This window comes from Phocoena phocoena, chromosome 3 (genome assembly GCF_963924675.1).
Source record: "Phocoena phocoena chromosome 3, mPhoPho1.1, whole genome shotgun sequence".
Classification (NCBI taxonomy): domain Eukaryota; kingdom Metazoa; phylum Chordata; class Mammalia; order Artiodactyla; family Phocoenidae; genus Phocoena; species Phocoena phocoena.
Genome location: NC_089221.1, coordinates 26,185,346 through 26,203,621, shown reverse-complemented (window position 1 = coordinate 26,203,621; position 18,276 = coordinate 26,185,346). Strand labels below are relative to the sequence as shown.

General features: G+C 41.7%; 1 protein-coding gene across 2 annotated transcripts in view; it reads left to right on the top strand.

Moving 5' to 3' along the window:
• The window catches only part of DROSHA (drosha ribonuclease III), a 129,576-nt gene that overhangs the window by 5,706 nt on the left and 105,594 nt on the right, over window positions 1–18,276 (top strand). Inside the window, exons 3-8 of one of the 2 annotated variants that reach the window (XM_065874878.1) lie at window positions 218–310; window positions 5,937–6,047; window positions 6,280–6,511; window positions 9,603–9,744; window positions 11,522–11,676; window positions 14,635–14,715. In XM_065874878.1, coding sequence (XP_065730950.1) covers window positions 218–310; window positions 5,937–6,047; window positions 6,280–6,511; window positions 9,603–9,744; window positions 11,522–11,676; window positions 14,635–14,715 — 814 coding nt within the window. The remainder of the gene's footprint in view (window positions 1–217; window positions 311–5,936; window positions 6,048–6,279; window positions 6,512–9,602; window positions 9,745–11,521; window positions 11,677–14,634; window positions 14,716–18,276) is intronic. The other variant, XM_065874879.1, reaches the window with a different exon arrangement.

Here is an 18,276-nt window from a genome sequence, read left to right as displayed (position 1 = left end):
AACACCAAGAAATGTCCAAGTTAGTTAACTTCTGTAACGTGAAACACTCCTTTATCCTCTAATAAATGAAGGATGAATAAAAATTCCCATAGTGAATAGTGCCTGCAGAATTCTTAGGTGAGGTGAGGTTCATTTATTCAGAAGGTGAATTCAGTGAAAAGAGATGGTGTTTTGAGTCTTTCTGTTGAAAACAGCTCTGTGTATTAATTCCTTTAAGAGAGCGGGAACGGGAGAGACACAGGCACCGGGACAGCCGAAGATCACCGTCTCTGGAAAGGTCCTACAAAAAAGAGTATAAGAGATCTGGAAGGTAAGCAAGGAGTTGACACTGGTAGAAGTCATAGGATTATCTCCTGGAATTCAGATTTTGTGCTTGTGCAAAGTATCAGCCAGGTCTTAAGAATAGCCTGAGAGTCTGTCCAAAGAGCCCTGTGAAAAGTTAAAGTAGCCAATTACTTAAAAACCTTTACTTTCAAGATGTATTGAGAATGAACAAGGAAAATCTTGATACATTTCCAAAAGTTAGAAATTATATGGGCCACTTTCTGACCTCAGTTGCTATAAAACTATACATTAATAATTCAAGGTTTTTTAAGAAAAACCTTGAAAATTCATAATTATGCTCTTAGATTTACTTGTTTCAAAAAAAAGAGCAAAACTGCAGTCACACCTTATTTGGAAAAATGACATTGAGATTGCTGCAAATCAAAACTTGCAGGATGTAACCAATTCTATATCGATAAGTAAAATCCATGTCTTATGTAATGGTAATTAAAAACAGTACTCTAGGATCTGACAGATTTGGGGTCAATTACTAGTTTTCCCAACTTTGTTATTGAGCAGAGTAATCTAACTTTTTTTAAGCCTCAGTGGCTTTGTCTAAAATAAGGACAGTATACTTGCCTTATTGAGTGGTGAGGGGTCATTGAGATAATAATACACGTAAAACACTTAGAACTGGGCCCAGTAGTGCCAAATAAATGGTAACTATATATCTAATTATTATCTGATCACTTGACTCTAGAAATTGGTAGAGTATAAGAAAAGCGGAAAAAGGGATTTAAAGATAAAAGAAATTAATGAAATAGAAAATAGAACTGAAGTACTATAATAATATTTGTAAATAAATGCAAGATTTCTTTGAAAGGCCGTACAATTTAAAAAGTGGCAAATCAAGAAAAGAAATACATACATTCCATTAAGTATAAGAAATTATACTTTAAACCTCCTTCATTCCTGTATTATTACAGGAATGAAGGAGGTTTAAAAATTATTGTATGTTGGTATAAGTACAGATATTTTATTTGAGAGATTTAAAAACTTGGATGTGATGGGTTGTTTTCTATGAAAACAAAAATTACAAATCTTACACAAGAAGCAGAAAATTTTAATAGGCTGATAACCATGGAAAAAAGTTGAAGAAGGTGAATTTGTGCCACTTTCAAAAAAGTTTTAAACTATTTTAGAACACTGATGAAGAGAAGGAAAGCTCAGTGCGTGCTGTGATACCAGGAGAATCCAAATGGCAAAACCTAATCAATGAAAAGAAACCACAAAACAATCTCTTATGAATAGGGATATGAAAATACTGATTAGTATATTAGCAGGTTTTCAGTTGTGTGTTAAAATAATTGAGAGATTATTCCAAGATTGCATGGGAAGATAGGTTAATATTAGGAGATTTGTAACTGTAATCCTTTGTGTCAGAATCTGTAGGGTTATCTCAGTATCTGCCTATTAGATATTTAAAATAAAGTCACATCCATTTATGAGTAGAAACTGGTAAACCTCGAGTATAAGCAGACTTCTTCAACATGATGAGAACATTATCTTGTGACGAACATGATTGATACTATCTCAGAAGAGCCAAATTCAATGTTGAAAACTTATAGACCTTCCCATACACATTAAAAGGGGTCCTGTAAATCATTGAGGATGTACATTAAATAAAGACAAGGGGGCCCAATTGCCTACCACTGTCACCTGATGTATAGCTAAATCAACAAGCGAACAAAAAACATTGCATCCTTGTGTGTCCCAGGTATTGTACTGGTGCGGTGATATAGTCATTAACAAGAGTCCCCACTTTTCAGGAATAAGAAAGTTAAGTACTGTGAGAAGTGCTTTTGGTAGAGCAATTAATTACATGTTGCTCTGGGAACACAGCAGTCGATAACTCAGTTTAGGGTAGTCACAGAGAAATTGACATTTTACTGATACCTAGAGTATGAGTAGGAATGCATGAGGGAAGGGAGATGGTAGGGGAAGAGAGAGAGCAGGTGTGAAGGTGGCAGTATATGAGTAGGAATGCATGAGGGAAGGGAGATGGTAGGGGAAGAGAGAGAGCAGGTGTGAAGGTTGCAGTGTGGAGAATTGGTCTCAGAGGATCAAGCCTGGAGGTAGGGAAATGAGTTTAGAAGGCTTTTGTTAGTAATCCACAGAAGAAATGATTGTGCCTAGACCGGCACAGTGACAGTGGCGATGGGGAAAGTTAGAGGTAATTGAGAGATCGATGAGGGAGGCAGGAGGACTTGATAACTGATCGTGAGGAAGAGGCGGCAGCAGTCATCATCGAGGTCTGGTGTTCTCCTTTGAGGGCTGGGAACACTCAGAAACAGGTAAAGGAAGAGTTCAATTCGGGGCAAGTGGGATTTGAGAATCTGTGAGACAACCAGATGGAATTGTGTGGTAGTTATTTGGACACAGAGGTGCAAGGTTCAGAAAAGAGATCCTAGCTGGAAATACTAAATGCCATGGATTAGACGAGGTCAGCTGGGAAGAGTTTGTTCAGTGAGAAAAAGGGCCTGAGGAGGAGGAGAAGAAGGAGGGGATGAGGATAGGAAACAAGTCAAGATACTGTGTTGGTGGAAATCACTGAGGACCTGTCTGAGGTTGATGGTTTTTAATGTGCTGTGCTAGAAATCTCTTCAGTGTGCTGGTTTCTTCCCCATGCCCAGTAGCTTGTGGAGAAGGCAGAGACTTGGATTCTGTGAGTCTAACTAATGCAGTAGATGAGAAAATAAAAATTACAGATGTAAATCCTGTAAAGGAGGGAGAGTTATCATAGTTGTAATATAGCATCTTGTTAAAAAACAATTTTGAGTTTGGATTTTGAAATTTGAAATTCCTGAGACACCTACCTAAAAAAGATGTTTTGTTCCTGTTTTGAAATGTCCCTCTCAAAGTGTTAAAAAAAAAAGAAAGAAAGAAAGAAAGAAAAAGGAATACTAATTGTTGTTCACAATAGACAACCCTGACCATCCATTATTCAAGATACCTGCCTAAGGGGATGGGGTGACAATGTCTTCTGCCTGTGTTTCTTGATGATAATAATAAATATTTGGTGGGATTTTTAGTACATGTCAAAATGTCTGTGTCAAACAACCATATTAGCATTTAACTACCACTTATTAGCTGTGTGATAGTGGGCGAGTGATATAATTTCTAATTGTTTCCTCTCTAGGGGATGTTTATATCTGCCTCAGGGTTCTTGTAAGGACTAAGTGTGTCAGGGTACTTACAAGAGTGTCAGGCTCTTAGGAAGTACCACAAATGAATAAACAAACAAACAAACAAAACCACACCACTGGGAGCCAAGATTTGCCATTATTAGCTAATGATATTATCAGGAAAATTCAAGAGAATTAGCTAAGAAACATGAGAATTAACTCACTGAAGTTGACAGTTATAAAATAAACATACTATAATTAATAGCCTTCCTAAATACTAGTAATACCTACTTGGAAAATATAACAGGGAAAAAAATGTAGATTGACTACAGAAAATTTAAATTAATAAAAATTAAATAACTTATTAAACTTAAAAAATATATAGATCAGTGGGAAGAAAACTTCCCATTGTAAGTGTAGTAGATGACAAAGAAGCTGATGTAAATGAATGGAGGGCATGCCATATTCCTGTAGTGGAAGTGGAAGACAGGGTTATAAAATACCAGTTTTCTTCCAAAAACAGCTGTAGTTTTTAGCGGCATTGGTGGTATAGTGGTGAGTATAGCTGCCTTCCAAAAAATCTATTTTAATGTAAGTTCAGTTGAAGTACCAGTTTTAGTAATCTAAAATTCTTCTTTGGAATAGAAGTGAGTATAATGAAGAAAAATAATAATGCACAATTTGGTATGGATATAGATAGATGAATGAAACAAATATTGAACAACTTTCAAGTATATATAAAATTTTACATCTATCATGAAGCTGTTTTTTCAAATCAGGAGAAACTGACGTGGGAACAATTAGCAAGCCATATGGAAAAAAATTGAATTCAGGTTTCTGCCTTAGGTCTTGGACAGATACAGTAAAAAAAATTTAATGTTAAAAGTAACTGAAGAAAATATAAAATATTTATTTAACCTTGGGATGGGAAAGGATTATTAGCGTAACACTAAGACTGGAAACAAACAAAAAAATCTCTAGATTTGGCCATATAAAAATTGTATGTAGCCATAAGCAGAATTATAAAGGAAAACAAAAAACTGACAAAGGTTACATTACATATGACAGCAGACAGGTGATTATTTTAATAAAAAACTCTTTCAATAAACAAAAAAGACTGTAATCCTAGTTTTAAAAATATTGGCATGGCATATTGACTCAGATGTTCAGAAAAGAAGTGAATGTGAAACGTGTCATTTCAGTAGTGACGAATTAAATGAGATACTCTTCATAAGAATGGAAAAGATTAAAAACAATCATGTTGACAAGATGTGTAGAAATGGGAAATCACATATGGTTTTGATGGTAATCTAAACTGGTACTGCCTATCTGTAGAGAAGCCTTAAAAAAAGTACACACTCTGTGTGTGAAATAATCTGACAAGTCTGCGGAGAACCCAGGTGTGTTTACAGTAGCATTGTTTACAGTGGCAAAAAAAAAAAAATAGTAACAACCTAAGTGACTGATCAGATTTGTCAAATTATGGTATATACATATAAAAGAATAATATGAACTTATTAAAAATGGTTCAGATATAGATGTATTGAAGTAGAATGATGTTCCTGATTTACTACCGAGTTGCGGAGAGCAGGCTATAGAGTTTCTTTTTTGTTAAAACTTGTATGTTTACATATCTGTATCTTTTAACACATTTGTGAAATATAGTGGTTATCTCTGAGTGGTGTTACAGGTGACTTTTGTCTTGTTTTTTTAATGCTTTATTAGTTTTCTACAGTGAACATATATACATTTTACTTCACAGTACATTTTTTTTTCTGGTAACAAACCTAGTGATGTACATGTAATATTTGGAAGTTTTATCAATAAGTAATATATATAACCCTTCTAATCACTCACCCTTTTCCCCCTGATGTATACACACTCACACTTACCCTGTCATAAAATCAGGAGTGAATGGTAGAGTTGATGGAAAAAGTTAATTTGTGACTTTGACCCAGGTGTAAACTTTCTTGGATAATAGTGACTCTTATTATCAGGCTGCCAGCGCAACACTAATAAAGCAGTTACTCTCCTTGGCTGGATTCTCAAGGCCTTTATGGTTCCACCTAAATTTCTTGGGCTTAATTTAAAATCTATCCTATAAGTTTTTCCCTCCAAGCACATCCATAGGCTGGGCCTTTGCAAATTTCATGCCCCAGAGATTCAAGGAGATAGAATTGCTTTTTTCCTTTTTAATTGAGTTAGTATTCGTGGGGATTTGAATTAGGCAAAGTGGTGGTTCATTAAGCAGTAATACCCAAGTGTGCACTTCCAGAGAGATGCTTAGGGATAGTATAACTGGTTCACTCTTGGATTATGGTCCTCAGGCTAACTATATGGCCAAGTTGAGACCATGTTTTGTGAAGATTTTTTTCTTTTTTCTTGGCAAAGCAGGATGTAGAGGATTCAAAACTAGTATGCTCAATGCTGAGATTGTCTATATATGTGGAGATTTCCAACTATTTCCCAGATATCTTTCTCTTCCAGGAGTTATGGTTTGCCGGGTGCTTCTGAACCTGCTGGATGCACACCAGAATTATCTGGGGAGATTATTAAAAATACAGATTCTTGGGCCCCACCCCCGGAGACTTTGAATCAGTAAGTAGATCTGGGGTAGGGCCTGGGAATTTGTATTTTTAAACAAATAACTTCAGGTGATTCTGATGTCACCAGACTGGTGTCAGGGGGTCACTGGTTTAATAAAAATGAATATGGTGGTTTGCCATGACATTTTTCTTTTAGGTGAAAAATGAACTAAAGAGGTGAAATAGAACAGTTTTACAATGGATGAACATTTTTAATAATTAGCCTCCTTCGTCCCCTTTTGAAGTCGCTCCCCAAGTAGGGAGAAGAAGAGAGCTCGTTGGGAGGAAGAAAAAGACAGATGGGGTGACAACCAGAGCTCCGGCAAAGAGAAGAATGGTAGCTCAGTCAAAGAAAGAGAGCCGGAGGAGTCGCTGCCCGACAGAAATGAGGAGGACGACGACGAGCTCCTTAAGCCTGTGTGGATCCGATGCACCCACTCAGAAAGCTACTACTCCAGTGACCCCATGGATCAGGTGGTAGGTCTGAAGTAGGAGAAGCTGTGGACCAGAGCTGCTCAGCCTCGGTACTGTGGGCATCTTGGGCCGGATAATTCCTTGGGGCGGGGCCCGCCCTGTGCATTGTCAGATGTTGAGCAGCATCTCTGGGCTCTATGCACTGGAGGCCAGTAGCACCCTCTGCTCATTGTGATAACCAAAGCTGTCCTCTGATGTTGCCACATGTCCCCCGGGGGTGACAGAATACCCCTCCCCGCCCCCTCCGGTTGAGAACCACTGCTGTAGACCAAAGCTGCTTTACAGATGCAAGAGTGCAGCAGGTTAATGAAAGGATCTCTGCATTCTGCATTTTTTATGACACTGCTAGTCTTACTACTGGTGGTTTTGTAAGCTCTCACTCATAGCTGCTTTATGCCTTTTGTGATCTATAGCCGTGTGTGTGTGTGTGTGTGTGTGTGTGTGTGTGTGTGTGTGTGTGTGTGTTTTCCCCTCAAAATGAGAAGCAAGGGAGAATTGAGTTTGTCTCTTACAAGTCTATCCTTGACCAAAGGTAGCCATAGCAAGTTTCCCGAGCACATTGCTGGTTTTGTGGAGTGGCAGGTGTCGTTGCCTTTGGTGGGCTCTCGAGAGACTCAGCACACATGCTGTGGGAGATGGGGCTCCTGGGGCTCGGCATCCGCACCTCATTGAAGTGGGGACCCCACGACCTCCATATGCTCACTTCTTTTCCTTCTTCCGTCTCCATTTTATTTTCTGTCACTCTCCTTTCTTTTTTCTCTTTCTCTCTCCCAATAGGTGTCATGCCTCTATCCCATTAATGTAGGTGTATTTGCCATGCGATGGACATACAGTAATGTTCATTGATTAAATGAATGAGTGAAGGAGTGGATATCTACAGATTTAGGACAGAAGAGCTTGGAGATGTTAGGTTTAGTGCATGGGGTAGATAAGAGAGCATAGCAGTTGTTTGGAATTTTGTAAACATAGCTTTGACTTGGACTGGGCCCTTATCTATGGGGAACTAGAGAGGAGACTCCCTTGCCTTTGAAAAAAGGGTCTGAGAAATCTTTCCTGTTGGCATGATATTTTACTTGATAAAGTAAAGCAGGGTTTTAAGTCATAGTTCACGTGATACAGGGAGGGAGAAGCTCACATACCGAGCACTGTTTGGTGCCAAAACTTTACTCCGTGAATCTCAGATTATCTCATTTAATCCTTAAAACATCCCTGGAAAAAAGGAATCTATTACTTCAGAATGTTGCTGTAGATAAGAATACTTGACTAATCGTGACTTAAACTTGCTGGGTTTATTTTTCTCAACAAGCTGTCTGGAGGGAGGTGGTGGCCAGTGTGCATTTAGTGGATCAGCGATGGCAGGGTCCTAGGTTGGCATTGCTGTCTTCTGGAGGGTCCACCACGGTTGCAGGATGCCTGCAGCAGCTCCAGGCATCACGTCCTTACACTCCTCTGTCCAGACACAGATGCAGAGGGCAGTGTTGGGTGGAGCCTCAGTTGCCTGGGGATCTTTTCTTCCATCCCTTTGCCCAGAACTGCATTGTGTGTTCTCCCCATGGATTCGTTTTCCATCTCTTCTGTAACCAATTTCCACAGACTTCACGGCTTAAAACAATCCACATTTATTACCTCACAGTTCTGTAGGTCAGAAGTCAAACTTGGGTCTCACTAGCTAAATTGAGGTACCAGCAGGGTTTCATTCCTTTCTGGAGGGAGCCTGTTTTCTTGCCCATTCAGATTGTTGGCAGAGTTCAGTTCCTTGTGGCTGTAGGATGGAGGTCCTTGTTTCCTTGCTGGCTGGCAGGTAAGGGCTGTTTCCAGCTTCTAGAGGCCATGTACATTCCTTGGCCCGTGGACCCCTTCCTTCATCTTCAAAGCCAGCAGCCAGCGGGTCGAGTCCCTCTTGTGCTTTGAATATCTCCTGCCTCTTTTTCCATTGCATCTCCGACTCCTGTTGGGAGAGATTCTTCGCTTTTAAAAGCTCATGTTAGGTTGGGCCCACCCACATTATCCCATCTCAAATTCTGTAGCCTTAATCACATCTGCAAAGTCCTTTCTGCCATGTAAGGTAATGTGTTCGTTTTCCAGGGATTAGGACAGAGGCATTTTAGGGGTAGGGGGACTGTGGCTCAGCCTGCCTTCTGAGATCATGAGTTTTCTGCCCCAAATCTGAAGGGAATCATGGTTCTGTAAGCAAGGAGGAATGGCAGAATGGCTGCCATGGGTATTATTATTATTGAAATAACAAAGCTGAAGGCACTGAGGTTCAGAGCATTTAAACAGGCAGAGCTGTATTTTTCCCCCTCACCTTTTTGTGGGCGTATTAAAACTCCAGTGTAGAAGGAAGGCTGATAAACCAGAAACCCAATATTGGCCTTTGTGTTTGTGCAGCGTTGAGGCAGAGAGACGGTAAGAATGTCAGAGCTATCCCAGCATCGCCAGTGTCAGTAATGAGCCGGGGCTGAGGAAGAGCAGTTACCCCCTTTTGGGATAACTGCAGATTTTATGATTTAATATTCATTTTATGTCTGAAAGGTACATTTTGAAAATTACTAAGTCAGAGAGTATGGACATTTAAAGTGATTTTCAACCTGGGAGGAGAGTGGGGAAAAGTGGAACACTTCCTCTAGGAATGCATTGCAGAACCTTGTGTTTGTGGTGTGTGTGTGTGTGTCCCTGTGTTTATGGGGTGCATGTGTTTGTGGCGGTCATTGGATTAATGTGGGATATAGACTATCAGTGACTTTCAGTAGGGGAGGAGTATATGTTCCCTAGCAGGGTGTCAGGTGTCATGAATTCTCAGAGGTTTATGATTTTTTTTGTTGTTATATCAAAAGGGCATAGATAAACTTTTCTAATGTTTCTGAATGTTGGCAGTGTGCATTTTCCTGAGGACTTTGTCAACCATAAATGTGTGTGCGTGATTCAGAGCATCATTGCCAGCACTGGGCATTTTGCTTTTAAATGTTTATTAAATCGAGGGTTGAAAAATGACACCTTGCTAGTACAAATCTTTGGTCACTGGTGAGCTCTTATTGTCTCTCTGGTATGACTATTATTAATACAGTTCCTAACATTGATCCTTTATTTTTCAAAGGGAGACTCTACGGTAGTTGGAACAAGTAGACTCCGCGACTTATATGACAAATTTGAGGAAGAGTTGGGGAGCAGGCAAGAGAAGGCCAAAGCTGCTAGACCCCCATGGGAGCCTCCCAAGACGAAGCTAGATGAAGATTTAGGTGAGTCACAAGGCACTAGACCGAGATCCTGTGCTCTTTTATTATTGCTTAATCCTGAACTTTTGGGATGTGTCCTTGAGAGTCCCAGATTGAAATTTCCTCTTGCCCGTTTGGTTCTCCTAATTACAGTCAGCAAATGCATAGCAGTGAAACTTTCTTCTTTCTGATCTTATTTTTCCTTAGTTACATTCAGTAGAATACATAAGAGATCTCATTTGCAAGGTGTGCTGACAGTTGTGTCTCCTGTAGAATTGTCTTTTGTCTTAATCAGAAAGGACCATTGTCCAGCCTCCCATCAAAAGCAGGAGCCTGTTCCCGTGCCTCAGGCCTCTGATGGGCAGGCATTCCCTATGGCCCTCCCCACTGCCAGGGTGCTCCTGGTTTGATGAGAAACTCCAGCTATAGCCCAGCTCTGTTTGAAGGTTTCTCGCTCTTCACAAAGTTTTCATAACTTTCTTATATGGTGATGTCTTGTCTGTTCGCAGACAAGACATTCAGCATGCCTTTTCCTGCGTGTTCTCTGGCTCTCATCTGTCTACTTTCATTATGTCTCCCTCGCTGAGAGGCAGTGTCCATGGTGGGGAAGAGCAATGACTGCACCAGCTGACCTGGGTTTGAATCCTTGCTCCACTACTTGAAAAGTGCGATCTCGGGCAAGTGATTTAATCTCTCTGTGCCTTACTTTTCTCATCTGTAAAAGAGGGATGACAGCCTCCATCTCACACAGTACACTCGAAAATACAACCATGTACGGGTTCCTTATTACTATGCTGTACTACGTTAATCTCTTGTATCATTAGTCAAAGTTCTAGGTCTTTTTTTTTTTTAACTGTGGTAAAATACTTACAACATGCACATGAGACACATAAGACATACCGTTTAGCCATGTTTGAGTGTACGGCTCAGTAGTGTTAAGTACATTCACATTGTGCAAACAACCTCCAGACCTCTTCATCTTGCTAAACTGACACTCTATCCACATTAAGGAGCAACTCCCCAGTCCTCCCTCCCCCAGCCCCTGGCAACCAGCATTCTACTTTCTGTCTCTATGAATTTGGCTACTCTAGGTACCTCGTATAAGTAGAATCACACCATATTTGTCTTTCTATGGCAGGCTTGTTTCATTAGCATAATCCTTGGTCTGTTTTTATCCAGTCATTTCCAAGGACTAAAATCTTCTGTTGCTACCATCGAGAGAAAAACATTTACAATCTTCAGTCTGACGTTCAGAGCCTGGCGTTCATGACATTGGAGCCCCTCACTTCCAGGTTTTTTCCGTGAGGCCTTTGCTCCAGCCAGATTCCACCCATGCTCTTGCCTCTGTGCCTTTGCCTGCAGCGCCCCATCTCTGTTCCTTTCCGCCTCATCAGCCTAACCCCCCCCCCCACTCCATGCCTTGGTCGCGTGTACCCCTTCTAGGAAATCCTCAGTGACCTTTCCGGACCAGTGTGGATTCACGGCACCTTTCTGAATGTGAAACTTTGTACTGCTCCAGTGGTTTGCATTTTCTCTGGCGTTGTTCATCAAATCTTTCTTTGTAAAAATATTTGATTCTTTGCTTCCCCCACTAGACTGTGACTTAGGATTATGGGCTCTGTTATTTTTCATGGGGTTGCTTAGCAGAGTTCTAGTATGGAGTAGGCACTCGAATATTTGCTGGGAGATAAACAGCTCTCCTCATATTTAGAGGTTTGGGTCATTAGAAAGTAAGTCTCCAGGTAGAACCAGCTTGCAGATTGCTTCAACATCTCTCCATGTTTTCCCCTCACCACTGTAGAGAGTTCCAGTGAATCCGAATGTGAGTCCGATGAGGACAGCACCTGTTCTAGCAGCTCAGACTCTGAAGTTTTCGACGTCATTGCAGAAATCAAACGCAAAAAGGCCCATCCTGACCGACTTCACGATGAACTTTGGTACAATGACCCAGGCCAGGTACGCAGGTTTTTATGTTCTTGCTGTGAAGACTGCGGACGTACACATCACGTTTATGACTCTAGGCTCAGAAGATGCATGTTAGCTGGCACTGAAACTGAATTTTCCTCAGGGTTGGGTGTCATTCTTCACAGCTTATTTCCTTTCAGCTTCTGAGTTCAGCTCCAAAGCATAGCACCAGGGCAAGTGTTCCTTGAATCATGTTCGATGATGTTGGTAAATCCTGTGTTGGGGAGCAGGATGATGGTGCTGCCTCATTAAACTTTCAGTAAATGGAAGGAGACGAGTGGTGGGTTAGGGAGAGAGCACTTGTAGTTCTTTCTAAAAGCAGTTCATCTGGGGCTTCCTTGGTGGTGCAGTGGTTGAGGGTCTGCCTGCCGATGCAGGGAACACGGGTTCGTGCCCAGGTCCGGGAAGATCCCACATGCCACGGAACGGCTGGACCCATGAGCCATGGCCGCTGAGCCTATGCATCCGGAGCCTGTGCTCCTCAACCGGAGAGGCCACAACAGTGAGAGGCCCGCGTACCGCAAAAAAAAAAAAGCAGTTCATCTGGAAGTTACTTTGCAGCCGTACAGTAAACAGTGTCCCAAGTCCTGTAAGACTCCATATTTCCTAGTTGGTAGTAGTCACAATGTCTTATAACTTCTCTTCCTTGTTAATAAGCATGTTTGAGCTAATTACATCATGGCTGGACATAATCGTTTTTGTTTTTGCTTACTATTTTATTATGAACTAATGCATAATACAAAATGTTAATAGTATCTATAAAAGATTTGTATTTTACAAATACACAGTACATACAAAAATAGTATCTTTAATGCATATGAAGTTATCAAGCATAATAAAACATCTCTATAAAAAGATAATTTAAAATTTATGTTTTATAAATAAATTCATACCATTCTGTATTATTTTGAATGCTCTTCTCCTGGTACTTATTAGATGACAGCTATCTAAATTTTTTTTTCTTGATACAATTAATATAGTTAGAATGCCTGACAGAAGTGTACTTTCTCTGAGGACTGCTCTCTGAGAATTGAGCAGAAATGTTTGCAAATGGTCAGTGCATTTTGAAATCTTACTTTGATATGTTAATCATGTATATGATCTCTTTAAACAGCTTTAGTGAGTTATAATTCACATACCATACAATTCACACAATTAAAATGTACATTTCAGTGTTTTTATGTATATTCACAGGAATATGTGCAACCATCATCACAATCTAATTTTAGAGCATTTTTGTGTCCCCTAAGAGAACTCCTGTGTCCATCAGTCACTCCCCTTACCCTGTGGTCATATCAAGAAACCTATTCCTTGGTTTCTGTGGGTTCTTATTCCTGTCAGAGATTTACCAGGGCCTTCTGTACAGTCTCAACATTGTGTTTACTCTGTGGTTTTGCATCCTCTGTACAGTTGAGCCTTATAAAGGGCTGATCTGCATTGGGGCCCAGACCCTGGTAAAAGGCAGGAATGTATGATGTCTATCTCACTTCTCCTTAAGTGAGCACTAAGTGATTTTTCATCACAACAGGTTGTGCCCAGCATTACGAATGTGTTGTGACTTTTGAGGGAATTTCATCACATCTCTGTTTGCCAGCTTTTACTTTGGATAATATCTTAATGGATTTTTTTGTTTGTTTGTTTTAGGTAGCCATTATTCCTCTGCTGTACCACCTGGAGCTTTAGATTTCCCAAAAGGATAAAGAAAGTTACAGATTTTTACTTTAAATTTCTTTTCAAAGTTTAATGAGATATTTTCATTGGGCACGAGTTACAAATCCATGGATATCGAAAGAAATATGTGTGTGTATATAGAATATATTTGTCCCGTAATATGTGTCATATTTATAAATTATACATTTTAATTAATACAAAGAAAGTGAGAAATGGAACTCCACTTCCCCATACTCTAAACTGATGCTCTCATGTCCTTTTTGATGCCATATTAACCATTTATATTGAATAAACTCATGAAATTGGCTTTTAAGGCCCTTTAAGATTTTGACCTCAATTCTGTGTTTTTGGTTTTCTCACTCACACATATGGTCCATTCCATTTAGATGGGTCTCAATCTCATGTCCCTGGAGCATAACGTAGGATTTCTTCCTTCTCTCTTTTCTCTCATGCTGGTGCCTCGTGTAGAATAGCCACCGTCTTTTCCCGTCCTTCACATTTTGGTTTCTTGAAGCCTGGACATTTTTCCTTTTTCTTTAAAATTACTAAGCATTTCATATGTGTGTTATTTCTCCCATGTGGTATAAGTATTCCTAGTGCTTGCTTCAGCAGTGCATACACTAAAATTAGAATAAGTATTCCTTGACTGTGTGGACCCTTAGCTATGTATCACCCTCCTTCTCCCCTTTCTACCCAAGAGGCATTCAGGATTATTCACTTATTGAATCATGTGGGTGGAATTCATGGCAGTAAAATGAATTCAGGCGAACAAACATATACAGACTCACCTGAATAGTGTTGAAAGTTTTTCTGGTTCAGGTAGGCATTTTCTTCCCTCTGCTTCAGATACCTTTAGGTCTGTCTTTGAAAACATTTAATCTGCAGGTCACTTTCAGAGCATTCTTTGTGTTCCTTCAGAATATAAAATAGGCTTTTCTTTTGTGAAAGAGTCATTTTTCCTGAAATAGAAAATAGGGGGAACATACTGGAAAGTGATAGGAGAAGATGGGGGCAAACAGGGCTCTGACATTGTTATTTTCTGCTTGGCTGCACAAATAAGTCAGGAATCCAGCATTGTCATACCATTTCCCTTTATCAGACAATAGAGACAGTTTGCAGCTTTATTGGTTTGGGAACATCCGTTTAATCTTCTAACCGTGACAGCCTCTTCAGAGCTTCGGTACTCATGACATTAAAACCCACACAGTTTCCGAGGCATCATCGTGCATGGAGTGGATTTTCCCCCAGTAAAAACGAATTACATTCTGTTTCTGACAGATGAATGATGGCCCACTCTGCAAATGCAGCGCAAAAGCGAGACGCACGGGAATCAGGCACAGCATTTATCCCGGAGAAGAGGTAACTGGTTCAGGTTATTATATTTGTCAGTGCTGAGAAGCCAGAAGTAGACAGATGCTGTTGCTATTCTTTTCCCCGTAAGTGAAATAATACCATGGAAATAGTCTTCTCATATTCCCTAATAGTCTCTGTTACTGATAATTGGAGAAGAAACGTACTTGGGTTTTAGAGGTGGAGTGGGAATGTTATCAAGGGAACTTTGGAAGGTTCATTATTTAAAATAGGCAAAGTGAATTTGAGTTGCTTTTTTATTATTTTAAGTATCCTAAGACGGTACATATTGTAATCTTTTTTCATGTTTTTGTTATAAATGGTTGTGAATCTCCCTGGAGAAGTGATCTTACTGAAGTGCTGTAAGGCACATGTCCTTTTTCCTTGGGGACATGAGTGTACACTGTTGTGTTTGTTAGTCTTTGTCTGTTGTCCCCACTCAACTGGGAGTGGCACACGGACTTGTTTTACCTGTGTCACACCCCAGTCCCTGGGCTGTCAGGAGCGCGCCAAGTGTGTCTGCCTGATGAGTTGAATACTTTTACATCATAGAGTTATATACACCTACTCCTGTTCAGTTATTTTCCTTTGTCTTTTCCCCATTATCTTTTATCTTTACAAACTATTCTCATTAATCCCAGGATTGTCACTTTATGATTCAGCACATTATGTTTAAACATAGTTTATGTAAATCCTTCATTTCTATGTAAAACTTGTTTGAGGCCATAACAGTAATCAGACTAAGGGCTAGGAGCCGATGGCGGATACTTTGAACCACTTGCCTCCCTTTGACCTCATTTGTCTCTGGCAGCTGGCCAGTGTAGCGAGGGCCTGTGGGACGAGATGTGCTCTCTGTGAGTGTCCATGCGTGTGCTTTAGGCTGGGGTCTCTGCAGGCAGGGCTGCAGTGAAGACATTTCACAGGGACCAGGCAAGAAGAGGGTGGGCTTGGGACCTAGCAGAGGCGGAAGTCCACCTGTGATGGGCCTTTAAAGCCGGGCTTGTCGGAATTATCTTGCATGGGACTGGAGTGGCTGTCATACCTACATCTCCCTCGTCCCGAGCAAGCTGCCTTAGGAAGGGCACGACTTTGGCGGAGGGAGGGGCTCTGTAGTGGAGGCTGACCTGGAAGGAGCCGACAGTGGCAGGCTGTGTGCTGACTGCTTTTCCCACAGCTGGGCAGCAGGCCCTTCCGTGAAGGGAGATTCAGGTGGGCAGTGGTGCTGGCTGAGGAATTCTGAGCAGGCAAACCCATCCTCAGAGTACATGTGGCCCTTTCACAATGGACGGGACTTATGTAGTCAGCATTCCACCAAGTGGTAGGTTGGTCTCCTCCAGGAATGTTGCCATATTGGGGGCCTAGCGTTGGTCATTGGAGGTGGCTGGCTGGACGTTCGGCAGTGGCAGTCAGCTTAGCCAGCTTAGCCTGGGGAAGTGAGGTCCATGCTGTGGGGCTCGTGTGAAGCCTCCGTCTCCGCTACTGTGGCCACTTTGTTCATGTGGCCACCCTGTCTACCCTAGGTGGCTAATGACCGAGGCTGGCCGGCATTATCTAACTGTGCCGTTTTGTCAGCTAGATGGTTTAGAACCTCTTCCACAGTGGGAACATCCACATGTGATGAACATCCACATGTGATGGAGAGATCATCGTTCTCTCCTCCTGTTTGTTTACCTACAAGTCTCTCCCCCAAGACCTTCTTATCCCTGATCTTCCCATCTTTTTCCTTCTAGGCCTCTGACAGCTGGCATGGCCACTTGCTTCTGCCATGAGTCCATCTATATTCTAGCCTCAGGCTACTTCTCTTTCCACACAGAGTGGATGACCAGGTACACCACCTGAAACTCCGCCCACTGGGAAGAATCTCCCTCATCTCTGTCTCTCAGAGCCATCCCTGAATGAGGCTGCAGCACGGTCCGTTTTCGGCTTGCACCCCCTTTCTGACTGACCTGTTTGCAAACCAAGCTTGGGCTTTTCCTTATGCTTTCATCCTCCTGTCCTTAGTCATCAGCTGACGGAGGGGAGCTGATGCAACGGTGGTGGGCTTGTTCGTGCCCTCTGCTCCTGTGTGTGCTTGGTTCTGGATGTACGTCCCCTCCACCTTACCATGGGTTGTTGCTGGTCCCACCCAAAGTTATGCCGGGGTGGGACTGGCAGAACCCAGCTTACGATGGGCAGTTCCAGCCACATGTCTGTTTGCTGTCCCTTGGCCATGCCTTCCAGATCTACCAGGGCCCAGCAGCACACCAGGAATTGCTTTTCAAAGGCATATAATTCTTCACTATAGATGGCATGGCTTGGCTCCAGAACCCCAGAGACCAGCATTGTGATTCTCCCAGTGTGGCCACAAACTCTTCTTGGCATCTTTTCCCACCAACAGTGTGGGATTTGCCGAATTGTATGGCCCCTGCAGCAGGGCTGCTTGCACTGCAGTTTGGAACTGCTGAGGCCTTTCTCACTTGAGTCATGCTTACAGCTGGCAGCCTTTTTATAGGCTTTTATATATATATATATATATATATATATATATATATATATATATATATATATATATATATATATATGGGCTGCAGTAATATTCCTAGCTGAGGACTGCACTGCCTCCTGAGCCCGGGGAGGCCCACCTAGTGTACTGCTTCCTTCTTCATCATAGGAGGTGCACGAGGCAATAATTTTATCTTTTACTTTGGATGGATGTCTTGGAACTCCCCAGAATGCTCCCCTAAAATGGTACGGCTGGGGTAGACCCTGAATCTTCGCAGGGTTTCTCTCTCACCCTTCGGAGCATATCCATTTTACTAGGGCTCTTAGTTTCCTCAACGTAATAATGTCACAGATGTGGTGGAGCAATATAACATTCTACAGTATTCCAGAAGGTCAGGGGCACCTTGGACTGTATTATGACAGTGAGTGGGAGAGTGAACCCGGTGGCAAACCCATAAATGTTGTCTGTTCCACGTGAATGTGAACCGGTTCTGATCGGAACTGGTCCTCATCCTGATTGGGATAGAAAAGGATACATTCAGCAGATCAGTTGCCACATACTTTGTACCTGAGGTCAGATTAATCTGCTGTAACTACGCTACAACACCTGGCACAGCAGGTGCAATTAGAGCTACTTGGTTGAGCTTGTGGTGGTATATAGTCATCCGCCAGGATCCATTTGGTTTCTTTAGGGCCCAGACTGGTGAATTAAACAGAGATATGATAGGGGCAGTCATCCCTGTGTCATTTGGATCCTTAAGGGTGGCACCAATCTCCGCCATTCCCCCAGAGTCATACTGTTTTTGAGGTCCGGGTTGGGTGGCTTCTGCTTGACCTTTCCCATCACGACGGCTCTTACTCCACAGATCAAGGACACAGTGTGAGGTGGCGCCGTCTGCCAATTTTGTCAATTCCAGTGGTACACTTGGGAACCAGGGAAATGACCACTGGGTGGATCTGTGGACTCAGTGGACCTACTGTAACCCAGACCTTGACCAAGATTTTGTTTACTACCTTGGCCTCATCTCCCCCACTCTGACAGGGATACCAGAATGATACGTCCAGTCTCTGAGTATCAGTTGATTCTGT